Source organism: Lithobates pipiens, unplaced genomic scaffold (assembly GCF_037356315.1).
Source record: "Lithobates pipiens isolate NorthernLeopardFrog02 unplaced genomic scaffold, aLitPip1_a1.2 Scaffold_24, whole genome shotgun sequence".
In the NCBI taxonomy this organism is placed as follows: Eukaryota; Metazoa; Chordata; class Amphibia; order Anura; family Ranidae; genus Lithobates; species Lithobates pipiens.
The window spans coordinates 4,324,226-4,339,132 of NW_027507786.1; the positions used below are offsets into that span (position 1 = coordinate 4,324,226).

The following is a 14,907-nucleotide window of genomic DNA, read 5'->3' on the forward strand; positions in this document are numbered from 1 at the left end:
CTTTCCTATATTATTTTAAAGTTAAACAGTAGGATGAAAATGTATTAATCTACTTCACTATACATATATGTTTCTGTCATGTTACCTACATTCCTTTATTTTTTTCATATTTATTTTTAGCTTTACTTTTTACTATTTATTATATATATATATACTTTTGCGTGTATTTTTTCACAATGTACATATTACATTTTATCAGCTCTGGAGCCTGCAGGTCGGGAATCTTCATTGCTCTGGATTGGATTATAACCCAGCTGAAAGAGGAGAGTTCTGTGGATGTGTATGGAATAGCTCATTGTCTGAACCAGCAACGGCCTTTAATGGTGCACACAGCGGTACGGTGATATTTTTCACTTATGTTTCTATTAGTATGTGATTTGATCACTTTTGCCTCTTGTTCTCCTTCATCCTTTATAGCCGTGGTATTCAAACTGCAGTCCACGGGCCCGATGTGGCCCTTTTCTTGCAATTATCTGGCCCTTATGGCACTATTCCTTCACCTGATATAAGGTATTATTCCTTCAACTGACACCAACAATGGGTCACTATTCCTTACAATGACACCAAAGATGAAGCGCTATTTATCTCACTGACACCAATGATGGAACACAATTCCGTCCACTGACACCAATGATGGAACACTATTCTGTCCACTGACACCAATGATGGAACACTATTCCGTCCACTGACACCAATGATGGAACACTATTCCGTCCACTGACACCAATGATGGAACACTATTCCGTCCACTGACACCAATGATGGAACACTATTCCGTCCACTGACACCAATGATGGAACACTATTCCGTCCACTGACACCAATGATGGAACACTATTCTGTCCACTGACACCAATGATGGAACACTATTCTGTCCACTGACACCAATGATGGAACACTATTCCGTCCACTGACACCAATGATGGAACACTATTCCGTCCACTGACACCAATGATGGAACACTATTCCGTCCACTGACACCAATGATGGAACACTATTCCGTCCACTGACACCAATGATGGAACACTATTCCGTCCACTGACACCAATGATGGAACACTATTCCGTCCATTGACACCAATGATGGAACACAATTCCGTCCACTGACACCAATGATGGAACACTATTCTGTCCACTGACACCAATGATGATACACTATTCCGTCCACTGACACCAATGATGGAACACTATTCTGTCCACTGACACCAATGATGGAACACTATTCCGTCCACTGACACCAATGATGGAACACTATTCCGTCCATTGACACCAATGATGGAACACAATTCCGTCCACTGACACCAATGATGGAACACTATTCTGTCCACTGACACCAATGATGGAACACTATTCCGTCCACTGACACCAATGATGGAACACTATTCCGTCCACTGACACCAATGATGGAACACTATTCTGTCCACTGACACCAATGATGGAACACTATTCTGTCCACTGACACCAATGATGATACACTATTCCGTCCACTGACACCAATGATGGAACACTATTCTGTCCACTGACACCAATGATGGAACACTATTCCGTCCACTGACACCAATGATGGAACACTATTCCGTCCATTGACACCAATGATGGAACACAATTCCGTCCACTGACACCAATGATGGAACACTATTCTGTCCACTGACACCAATGATGGAACACTATTCCGTCCACTGACACCAATGATGGAACACTATTCCGTCCACTGACACCAATGATGGAACACTATTCTGTCCACTGACACCAATGATGGAACACTATTCTGTCCACTGACACCAATGATGGAACACTATTCTGTCCACTGACACCAATGATGGAACACTATTCCGTCCACTGACACCAATGATGGAACACTATTCCGTCCACTGACACCAATGATGGAACACTATTCCGTCCATTGACACCAATGATGGAACACTATTCTGTCCACTGACACCAATGATGGAACACTATTCCGTCCACTGACACCAATGATGGAACACTATTCCGTCCACTGACACCAATGATGGAACACTATTCCGTCCATTGACACCAATGATGGAACACAATTCCGTCCACTGACACCAATGATGGAACACTATTCTGTCCACTGACACCAATGATGGAACACTATTCTGTCCACTGACACCAATGATGGAACACTATTCTGTCCACTGACACCAATGATGGAACACTATTCCGTCCACTGACACCAATGATGGAACACTATTCTGTCCACTGACACCAATGATGGAACACTATTCCGTCCACTGACACCAATGATGGAACACTATTCCGTCCACTGACACCAATGATGGAACACTATTCTGTCCACTGACACCAATGATGGAACACTATTCTGTCCACTGACACCAATGATGGAACACTATTCCGTCCACTGACACCAATGATGGAACACTATTCTGTCCACTGACACCAATGATGGAACACTATTCCGTCCACTGACACCAATGATGGAACACTATTCCGTCCACTGACACCAATGATGGAACACTATTCCGTCCACTGACACCAATGATGGAACACTATTCTGTCCACTGACACCAATGATGGAACACTATTCTGTCCACTGACACCAATGATGATACACTATTCCGTCCACTGACACCAATGATGGAACACTATTCTGTCCACTGACACCAATGATGGAACACTATTGTGTCCACTGACACCAATGATGGAACACTATTCCGTCCACTGACACCAATGATGGAACACTATTCCGTCCATTGACACCAATGATGGAACACAATTCCGTCCACTGACACCAATGATGGAACACTATTCTGTCCACTGACACCAATGATGGAACACTATTCCGTCCACTGACACCAATGATGGAACACTATTCTGTCCACTGACACCAATGATGGAACACTATTCTGTCCACTGACACCAATGATGGAACACTATTCTGTCCACTGACACCAATGATGGAACACTATTCCGTCCACTGACACCAATGATGGAACACTATTCCGTCCACTGACACCAATGATTCAACACTATTCCGTCCACTGACACCAATGATGGAACACTATTCCGTCCATTGACACCAATGATGGAACACTATTCTGTCCACTGACACCAATGATGGAACACTATTCCGTCCACTGACACCAATGATGGAACACTATTCTGTCCACTGACACCAATGATGGAACACTATTCCGTCCATTGACACCAATGATGGAACACAATTCCGTCCACTGACACCAATGATGGAACACTATTCTGTCCACTGACACCAATGATGATACACTATTCCGTCCACTGACACCAATGATGGAACACTATTCTGTCCACTGACACCAATGATGGAACACTATTCCGTCCACTGACACCAATGATGGAACACTATTCCGTCCATTGACACCAATGATGGAACACAATTCCGTCCACTGACACCAATGATGGAACACTATTCTGTCCACTGACACCAATGATGGAACACTATTCCGTCCACTGACACCAATGATGGAACACTATTCCGTCCACTGACACCAATGATGGAACACTATTCTGTCCACTGACACCAATGATGGAACACTATTCTGTCCACTGACACCAATGATGGAACACTATTCCGTCCACTGACACCAATGATGGAACACTATTCCGTCCACTGACACCAATGATGGAACACTATTCCGTCCATTGACACCAATGATGGAACACTATTCTGTCCACTGACACCAATGATGGAACACTATTCCGTCCACTGACACCAATGATGGAACACTATTCCGTCCACTGACACCAATGATGGAACACTATTCCGTCCATTGACACCAATGATGGAACACAATTCCGTCCACTGACACCAATGATGGAACACTATTCTGTCCACTGACACCAATGATGGAACACTATTCTGTCCACTGACACCAATGATGGAACACTATTCTGTCCACTGACACCAATGATGGAACACTATTCCGTCCACTGACACCAATGATGGAACACTATTCTGTCCACTGACACCAATGATGGAATACTATTCCGTCCACTGACACCAATGATGGAACACTATTCCGTCCACTGACACCAATGATGGAACACTATTCTGTCCACTGACACCAATGATGGAACACTATTCTGTCCACTGACACCAATGATGGAACACTATTCCGTCCACTGACACCAATGATGGAACACTATTCTGTCCACTGACACCAATGATGGAACACTATTCCGTCCACTGACACCAATGATGGAACACTATTCCGTCCACTGACACCAATGATGGAACACTATTCCGTCCACTGACACCAATGATGGAACACTATTCCGTCCACTGACACCAATGATGGAACACTATTCCGTCCATTGACACCAATGATGGAACACAATTCTGTCCACTGACACCAATGATGGAACACTATTCTGTCCACTGACACCAATGATGGAACACTATTCCGTCCATTGACACCAATGATGGAACACTATTCTGTCCACTGACACCAATGATGGAACACTATTCTGTCCACTGACACCAATGATGGAACACTATTCTGTCCACTGACACCAATGATGGAACACTATTCTGTCCACTGACACCAATGATGGAACACTATTCCGTCCACTGACACCAATGATGGAACACTATTGTGTCCACTGACACCAATGATGGAACACTATTCCGTCCACTGACACCAATGATGGAACACTATTCCGTCCACTGACACCAATGATGGAACACTATTCCGTCCATTGACACCAATGATGGAACACAATTCCGTCCACTGACACCAATGATGGAACACTATTCTGTCCACTGACACCAATGATGGAACACTATTCCGTCCATTGACACCAATGATGGAACACTATTCCGTCCATTGACACCAATGATGGAACACTATTCCGTCCACTGACACCAATGATGGAACACTATTCCATTCACTGACACCAATGATGGCACACTGTTCCTCCCACTGATACCAATGATGGGACACTATTCCTTCCACTGACACCAATGATGGGGCAATATTCCTCCCATTCATCCCAATACCTCCTATTGTCCACAGGCGTTACGTAATTATTTTACCTCCGCTGACTGCCAAGTCTGAGGCATTTTCTAATTCCACTGGCCACAATCCAGCCCCACTAAAGTCTGAGGGACAGTAAATCCTTTGCTTAGACAGTTTGGAGACCCCTGCTTTATAGCTTTAAAAAAAATCTGATGCCCCCTGGAGAAGGAAAATGCTAGTGCATACAAATGTAGATTTTAATATTTGAAGTGGGCCAATTGCTAGACAAATAGAGACTATAAGACTAAGATGATGGAGTACACCTGTTCTCCAAAGAGAATAATTATACTTACATATGGGCATTATATGGACATAGGACACTTCCTACCTTCCAAAGACATCCTGTCTTTGTTTCAGTTACCTCAGGACTCTACTATTTAGGTCAGGCCAAGTCTGGCCCTTGCTTGTTGAGTATCTGCACCAAAACTGTAGAAAGTTTTTGGACCCCCATCTCTGAAGGCTTCACATTATGCATTATCAGATGCCCGTATGCCCTGTTAAAGAATGTTTCCGCCTATATATATTATCAGCTCTTCCAACAGTACCTGCTAAACTGGGCAATTGTGAAAAAAAAATACTTATGCAGTGTACATGAGGCCTTAACGAATTTCAAAGAATCTGAAATAAATTAGAATTAAATTATCTGAATCCGAAAATCTAAAATGTATTTGGAATGGAAAAATATTGCAATAAATACAGTAACCTATAAAAGGGAAATAAGATGATGATTCCTATTTAGGCTGCTTAAGAGAATAGAATACAACAGAATATAATTGAAAATAAAAAAATAATAAAATCTATATTAATATTAATATATTAATAAATTATATTAATTTTTATTAAATATAATAAAAATTTAAATAAAAATTAAATGAAAATAAATATAATAAAAATAGAATAAAATGCAATAGGATAGGATAAAACAGAATCAAATAGAAAAGAGTAGAATAAAACTGAATAGAATAAAGGAATAGAATAGTAATTTTCTGTTTTATTCTATTCTATTTTTTATTCTAGTCATTTATTTTCAGTTATATTCTGTTGTATTTTATTCTCTAAAGCAGCCTAAATAGGAATCATCTTATTTCACTTTTATACTTTTATACTGCTGTATTTATTGCAATATATTTCCATTTATAATTCAAATTTATTTTCGAATTCTAATTCAATTCGTAAATAACAAATATACAGAACGAATCTGAATATACGAAACAAATTCCGAAAATGAATCATTCTAACATCACCTTAACATTAACTTAACAAATAAATCCAAAATGAAATAAAACACATTTTTCACAGCTCTAGTTGTCTTTCTGGGAACCTGTTAGCCTTTTTTGTTATGTTGGCCAGGGTCCATTTCTCCTGTGGTCGGCAGTATAACCCAACAGTCTTTTACCTCTTAAGAATTCTTATTTCTCCCAATGGGCTTAAAAAAAAGGGATTTTACAGTGATTTCAAAAATCCTATTATTTATATGTATGCCTTGGGTTCAACCTTCTCTAGAGAGCACTTGTCAGTGGCAGCCCATCCATAAGGGGCGCAGGGGCGCCACCCCCCTAATCCATGCGCCCGGCCACTAATCTTTATGCAGGGCGCCAGACACATGGATTTCAATGATTTTTTATTTTTTTTGAAGCACATGATTAGAGCCTGAGGCTCTAATTGGCTTCAAAAAAGGGTGGGCTCGGGGAGCAGAGCACTGCGCCCCGAGCCCACCTAGTTGTGGGACAATAGCGAATTTATATACGCTATTAGGAAGCGGGTTCTGAGACCCAATTGGCCAGGGACTCCCGGCCAATTGGGGTCTCAGGGCCCACTTCCTGTTCGGCCAGGGAGGAGAAGCAAGGGCCTCGGCTCTTACCTCGGTAAGCTGGAGCAAGGAGCTGCAGCAGCCCTACCTCGGATCCTGGTCATCTGCCTGCTAAGGTAAGGCCTCTGATCGCCGCCTTCCCTTCAATCTTCCGCAAGGTGGGGGGTCACTGGGTTCGCATCCATCTCCCGCGCGTGTGGGGGGGTGGTATTAGTACGAGTAAGGGGGGCAGGTTTGTTTGTCCCCCCCCCCCCGAAATATTCAGCACCGGCCGCCACTGGTTCTTGTAATAGACTCAGGCATGTACTGGCCATCGGGACTACCGGGAGATTCCCGGTGGGCCGATGGCTCAGTGGGCCGGTTGGTTTCAGTGACAGACAGCCTGTCAAAATAATGGATGCACGGCCCGAGCAGCCATTATTTTGAACACTGCTGTACTGCCCAGGGCCGGCTCAACCATCGGACCAAAGCGGCAATTCAGGGGTGGACTCGGTAGGGGTGGTGCTTCAGTGTTTCGCTGCTCTGTTGCCGGCCCGCCCACCACCTGTAGCACAGAGCCGATAGGCTCTGGCGCTGCAAAACGTGTCTGAAAGGTCACGTTGGTGGGCGGGGACGGAAGTCCTCCCATAGTCACTGCATCCTCCGGAACATCCCTGGTGCCAGTGTGTGGGTAACTGCTCTGTGCAGCCAGCTTGTGACACACACCGCTTCCCGCCCCTCTCTCCCTGCCTGTGTGTTACATTGATGAGAAGCAAGAGGGAGTGGGAAGATTAAACAAGTAGTCCAGACCCGGACCCCTCTCTCTGCCCCCTCACCTCTCTCTCTCCATGTCCCCCTCTCTCTCTCCATGACCCCCTCTCTCCATGTCCCCCTCTCTCTCTCCATGGCCCCCCTCTCTCTCCATGGCCCCCCTCTCTCTCTCCATGGCCCCCCTCTCTCTCTCCATGCCCCCCCCCTCTCTCTCCATGGCCCCCTCTCTCTCTCCATGGCCCCCTCTCTCTCTCCATGGCCCCCTCTCTCTCTCCATGGCCCCCCTCTCTCTCTCCATGTCCCCCGCTCTCTCTCCATGTCCCCCTCTCTCTCTCCATGGCCCCCCTCTCTCTCTCCATGGCCCCCTCTCTCTCTCTCCATGGCCCCCTCTCTCTCTCTCCATGGCCCCCTCTCTCTCTCCATGTCCCCCTCTCTCTCTCCATGTCCCCCTCTCTCTCTCCATGTCCTCCCCCTCTCTCTCTCCATGGCCCCCTCTCTCTCTCCATGTCCTCCCCCTCTCTCTCTCCATGTCCTCCCCCTCTCTCTCTCCATGTCCTCCCCCTCTCTCTCTCCCCATGTCCTCCCCCTCTCTCTCTCTCTCTCCCCATGTCCTCCCCCTCTCTCTCTGCCCATGTCCTCCCCCCATCTCTCTCTCTCGCCCCATGTCCTCCCCCTCTCTCTCTCTCTCTCCCCATGTCCTCCCCCCTCTCTCTCTCTCTCTCCCCATGTCCTCCCCCTCTCTCTCTCCCCATGTCCTCCCCCCCTCTCTCTCCCCATGTCCTCCCCCCCTCTCTCTCTCTCTCTCTCCCTATGTCCTCCCTCTCTCTCTCCCCATGTCCTCCCCCCTCTCTCTCTCTCTCTCCCCATGTCCTCCCCCCTCTCTCTCTCTCTCTCCCCATGTCCTCCCCCTCTCTCTCTCCCCCTCTCTCTCTCCCCATGTCCTCCCCCTCTCTCTCTCTCTCTCCCTCCCCATGTCCTCCCCCCCCTCTCTCTCTCTCTCTCCCCATGTCCCCCCTCTCTCTCTCTCTCTCCCCCCATGTCCTCCCCCCTCTCTCTCCCCATGTCCTCCCCCCCTCTCTCTCTCTCTCCCCATGTCCCCCCTCTCTCTCTCTCTCTCCCCCCATGTCCTCCCCCCCTCTCTCTCTCTCTCTCCCCATGTCCTCCCCCCCTCTCTCTCTCCCCACGTCCCCCCCTCTCTCTCTCTCCCTCCCCCATGTCCTCCCCCCTCTCTCTCTCCCCATGTCCTCCCCCTCTCTCTCTCCCCATGTCCTCCCCCTCTCTCTCTCCCCATGTCCTCCCCCTCTCTCTCTCTCTCTCCCCATGTCCTCCCTCTCTCTCTCCCCATGTCCTCCCCCCTCTCTCTCTCTCTCCCCATGTCCTCCCCCTCTCTCTCTCTCTCTCTCTCTCCCCATGTCCTCCCCCTCTCTCTCTCCCCCTCTCTCTCTCCCCATGTCCTCCCCCTCTCTCTCTCTCTCTCCCTCCCCATGTCCTCCCCCCCTCTCTCTCTCTCTCCCCATGTCCCCCCTCTCTCTCTCCCCCCATGTCCTCCCCCCTCTCTCTCTCTCTCCCCATGTCCTCCCCCTCTCTCTCTCTCCCCACGTCCCCCCTCTCTCTCTCTCTCCCTCCCCCATGTCCTCCCCCCTCTCTCTCTCTCTCTCCCCATGTCCTCCCCCTCTCTCTCTCCCCCTCTCTCTCTCTCCCCCTCTCTCCCCATGTCCTCCACTCCTCTCTCTCCCCATGTCCTCCCCTCTCTCTCTCTCTCTCCCCATGTCCTCCCCTCTCTCTCTCTCTCTCTCTCTCTCCCAATGTCCTCCTCTCTCTCTCTCTCCCCATGTCCTCCCCCCTCTCTCCCCATGTCCTCCCCCCTCTCTCCCCATGTCCTCCCCCCTCTCTCTCTCTCCCCATGTCCTCCCCCCTCTCTCTCCCCATGTCCTCCCCCCTCTCTCTCCATGTCCTCCCCTCTCTCTCTCCATGTCCTCCCCTCTCTCTCTCCATGCCCTCCCCCTCTCTCTCTCCATGCCCTCCCCCTCTCTCTCCATGCCCCCCTCTCTTTCCATGCCCCCTCTCTCTCTCCATGCCCCCCCTCTCTCTCTCCATGCCCCCCTCTCTTTCCATGTCCCCCTCTCTCTCCATGCCCCCCCCTCTCTCTCTCCCTGCACCCCCTCTCTCTCTCTGTGTCCTCCCCCCTCTCTCTTTCTCTGTCCCCCTCTCTCTCCCTGCTCCCTCTCCCTGACAGCAGATGACGTGGCATGTGACACACTGCATGTGTTGGCAAGCGACGGTGGCAAGTGACACGCGGCATCTGGTGGCAGGTGGCGGTGGAAAATGACATGCTGGTAACAGGCAATGGTTCCTACTCATTCTGCATTCTGGTGAGTTGAACTATTTCATTATATATTACAATGTAATAATAGAAATAATGTGATTTGATCATCCTGACACCATATTAAGCATGATGTTGGGATGTTTTACTTGCCAGCACCAGCCATTCACCCAACAAATCACCCCCGCCGCTGAATTCCCCGTCAACCCTGACACTACACCCCCCCCCCCCCCCTTGGTCTTTGGCGTAATTGTCCCTGAATGGCAGTCTAGAAATGTGGTCACCCTACCGGGGGGCAAGGTGTCAATTTTCCCCCGGGTCGCTCTGATGCCCCATACAAAGGCCTCACTGCTTCCCTCAGATCCATCTCAAACTCAATATATTGCGCAATTGTATATAGTTTTATATACTGTTTTTGCGCATGTTTGCAAAATTAAAGTGGGCCACTCTGGGTGAAGTCCAGGGCCACATTTTTGTCCCAGTCCAGCCCTGAATAGACTACAAACATGACCGGTGTGCAAAAGTTCATGATATAACTTTTCCTGTTTTAGGCTCATTATATGTTCCTGTACCAGTGCACTCTGGAACTGATCATACGGCAAACAGAAGATATAAGTGGTTTCTATGAATACTACGAGCAAGTAAAAGAAGAGTCCGTGTAAAAGAAAATACACAACATTCCTCACTCCCTACGAACACAAAAAAAGATGTTTAAAGTGTCTATGAGCAGACTCTGAATTACTGAATAAGGACTTAGTGCGACATGTATTCTGATGTGCTCTGTTTTCAGACTTTTTATATAATATATTACCTCTAGGTGTAAGTAAATCTATTGTATATGGGCATACGAGAAGTAAATACAATAAAACCTTTAAAATATCTCTCTGAAAATCGATTAATTTCAATAACATAAAATACCTGTAAAATGGAAAAGGTTCCCTCGTGGGGTTTTTTAGCAGCCAAGAAATTGTTCAAGAATTTAATTAAAATATTTTATTGTATCAAAAGACAATTTAACAATTACATGAGCGTTGTAAAGATTGTACTCCGGCATTCACCTGAAAATGACAAAACCACCAATCAAGATGAAAATACATTTGATATGAAAAAATAGATGAATGAAATATATGAAATTTTAGTAAAATTGCATTTTGTTGCCAAAAAATAATCTTCCACGTAGAACCCCTACGTGTTTCGACCCTTCTAATTGTGGTCTTCTTCAAGGGGGCATTTTATTCTATGAGCAATACCAGCTCACGTATATGTGTTTTTCTATTCTATAGCATAAGATACCTTTTTGAAGTCTTATATATTGTGGTCATGTGATCTTTCCCACGTTTCTCCACACCACTCTGTGATACCTCCCAACTTAAGAACTTGTGAAGGTGGGACACCATAGAGATCAGAGGACCTGGGAGATGTCAGCATGGTTACATTACATTGAATATTGGGTGTAGCTTAAAAAAGTCTATGCCTACTTGCAGTTTACACCATATACATATGCCGCATTCCTTGTACTCACAAAACATCCCTTAATCCCTTGGTGCCGACGCAACACAAATGTGTGGCCCCACTGGACTGGGCCTTTTGCTGTAGGGCCACATATTTGCGTACTTCCATTGGTGTGGTGCACTCAGGGCTGGTACAAGGATTTTTGACACCCTAGGCGAAACCTAATTTTGCCGCCCCCTTGACTCCACCCCTGACTCCACCCCCTTTGCCCTGCCCATGTATACCCCACAATTTTAATGAAGCACCCATAAAATGCAGCCTACCAGTGCCCATCAATGCAGCCTACCGGCACCCATCAAAGGCAGCCTCCCCAGTGCCCATCAATACAGCCTTCCAGTGCCCATCAATGAAGGTTTGCTTGCTTCCATTCATTCGGGAGTCGGGACACAGACACAGTCCTCCGCCGCCACTGCACCTCTGACACGATGACACTATGTGCGAACGGAGCGGAGGCTGCCTGCTGATGCTGAGACTTAGCTGCTTGCTGCAGAGAGAAGAGAGTAGGAACACCAGTGGCTGGGCGCTCTAGGCAGCAGTGCGCCCTAGGCGGCTGCCTAGTTTGCCTAGTGGTAGCACCGGCCCTGGGTGCACTCCCACCACAGTGATCGGGGGCTCACCGAGAGCCCTGGGCTCCATTCTAATAATCAGTAGCCGAAAAAGTCTAATTCTGGGTCACCTGATCGCTGTGAAAGCCTCTGATTGGCTATCATAGTGATCAGTGATTGTGAAGCCCACCTCAGTGTCTTCTGTTTCTGTGAATGGATGATAAAGATACATTGTATCTTTCTCTGTCCTTGCAGAAATAGAAGAAAAAAAAAGTGTGTGTAGAAAAAAATACAATAATAATAAAAAAAAGTAAATAAATAAAAAATGTAAAAGAATACCTAGATCAAGCTTTGGGTGAGGTCAAGGTCAGGGTCGGTAATTTTTGGACAGGATATTTTTTTTTTCTTATTAGTATCAGTGTCAGTGTGTTTTAGGTAGGGGGGGGAAAAAAAGCAAAATGCATACTATTGTTTCCTGGCCTGTATTACGGTTACAAACAGCAACTAACATGCACATATATGGTATTGCTGCGATCGTCAGGAGCTGCATAATTAATTTTGGTTTGTTCTTTGGTTGTAGGTAATGGTAGTAGCAAGAAATATACCTCTACATTAAAATAAAATTCCCTTTCTAATAAAATAAAAAAAATCAGGAGATATCCATTATCATTTACCATCACATGAAAGCCCAATTTGTCCTGAACAAAATGCAGTATAATCCACCTGGATGCACAAAGTAGATGTTATGATATACGGTTTTTCTGACACATGTCAAAGTTGCAAAATTGGACTTAGGCACTAACCACTTGCCTACAGGGCACTTACACCCCCTTCCTGCCCAGGCCATTTTTCAGCTTTCGTGGTCATGCTACACTGCGTGGTCATGCTACACTGTAACCAAATGAAAATGTTATCATTTTCTTTTTTTTTCACACAAATAGAGCTTTATTTTGGTGATATTTCATCGCTGCTGGGTTTTATGTTTTTTACAAAAATTTTGAAAAAAAGAGTTTTACTCTTCTGTCAGTAAATTTTGTAAATAAGTAATTTTTCTCCTTCACTTATGTGCGCTGATGAGGCGGCGCTGATGGGCACTGATAGGCTGAACTGGTGGGTATTGATGAGGTGGCACTTATGGGCACTGTTGAGGCAGCACTTATGGGTGCTGATTAGGTGGCACTGATGAGAAGACACCGATATGCTGCACTTATGGGCGCTGACAGGTGGCACTGATATGGGGCACTGTTGAGCACTTATAGGCGGCACTGATGGGCATTGATAGATGGCACTGATAGGCAACACGGATAGGTGGCTCTGATGGGCATTGATGGGTGGCACTGATGGGCAACACTGATGGGAATTGATGGACAGCAGTGATGGGCATTGATAGGTGGCACTGATAGACAGCACTGACTGGCATCACTAATGCAAATAGCAAAAAGTATAAAATAGTGGTTTTTTTTTAAAATTGTCACTATTTTTTGTTTATGGCGCAAAAAATAAAAACTGCAGAGGTGATCAAATACCACCAAAAGAAAGCTCTATTTGTTGGGGGAAAAAGGACATAAATTTTGTTTGGGTACAACATCGCACAACTGCGCAATTGTCAGTTAAAGCGACGCAGTGCCGAATCGCTAAAAATGGCCCGTGAGGAAGGGGGTAAACCCTGAAGTGGTTAAACCGCCACACCTCCAACAGAAGTAATCTTCTTGTGATACTGTTGGGCCTGGTAACACTGTGTGAACACCAACTGTTATATTTTCTGTAGCACAATCCTAGTTAGCCTGCTAGGAACATTTTGTTTTTGGCTCCTGCTGTAACTGGAGGAGCAATGATTGTTTACTTTTGTCTGCTCAGGGCTGCACTGGCTGGGAGTTTGATTGCTTTCCCCTGCCTCTAGAAGAAGATTCTAGAGTTTAGGGAGGGAAGATTTAAATGACCGGCTGAACTATTGGCCAGCCAATCCCTGGGGAGGTGTGCCCAGTTGGTGGCTGGGAGTACTGTTTGGTAGTGTGGAGCCCTCTCATCTCCCCCCTGAAGGAATTGATCGCTGTGTTTAGGAGGACAGAGGCTGCTTGCCTCTGGAGTCCCAGGACTGGACATTGGATTGCTCCAAAAAGGGCTGCACCTATGGACAAACCCTATACCAGGACTCTCTGAGTAGAGCCTCCCTTTAATGCAGCATTTTAAAGCTACTCCATGGTCCCCAAAAATAGATGGTGAAGTTGTCCTCAGACAGCTGCATCTTAACCATTTTGAAGTATCTCATTTCACCCCTAAACCCCTTACAAATTTACAGAAAATAGGCCACAAAAGGACAAACCACTGGACTTCAAATTAATGCAGGTGTGTAAGTGTTTCCACCTTCTCACATCCCAGCTCCGCCCGGTGCTCAGACTTACAGGCTGCCGAAGCCTCAAGTAACACGAATCACAAGAGGAAAAGTCGGCTCTCGGAATGGCATCCAATAATGACAAGATAATAAATGGCCTCAACTTGTACCATAAAAAGCATAACCAGTATTACCATATGTACCATCCAATAATGGTTTATCATTTATTGCAAAAACATGCATAACTACCATGACTAAGGCCAGACTGCCGAAACGCGTTGACTGTTTTACAGCTGTTATAAATGTTTTTGCAATAAGGGATAACCATTGTTGGATGCCATTCTGAGTGACAACTTCTCCTTTTGTAGACCCCTGGACTGTTCAGTGAATCTGAGTGAATGGACTGTTGCTGTGTGCCTGGGTGCCTTTGCACTGTGGCAAAGAACCAGTAAATCTTAGTGGTTAGTGGTTCCTTTAGAGGTAGCTTAGTGGTTCCTTATAGAAGGTGATTTTGTTTAGTTCTGAATTAGTTTTTCGATTAAATTCAACAAATTCGTTAATTCTGAAATATTAGAATTAACAAAAACCCCTTTAACAT

At 46.1% G+C, this 14,907-nt stretch overlaps 1 protein-coding gene across 3 annotated transcripts in view; it reads left to right on the forward strand.

Moving 5' to 3' along the window:
• Positions 1-10,801, forward strand: part of LOC143929620 (uncharacterized) — a 329,026-nt gene extending 318,225 nt beyond the window's left edge. For all 3 annotated transcript variants that reach the window (XM_077453528.1, XM_077453525.1, XM_077453526.1), the window contains 2 exons: positions 200-335; positions 10,472-10,801. In XM_077453528.1, the coding sequence (XP_077309654.1) occupies positions 200-335; positions 10,472-10,582 (247 nt within the window). In that variant the 3' untranslated portion in view covers positions 10,583-10,801. The remainder of the gene's footprint in view (positions 1-199; positions 336-10,471) is intronic.
• The last annotated feature ends 4,106 nt before the right edge of the window (positions 10,802-14,907 follow it).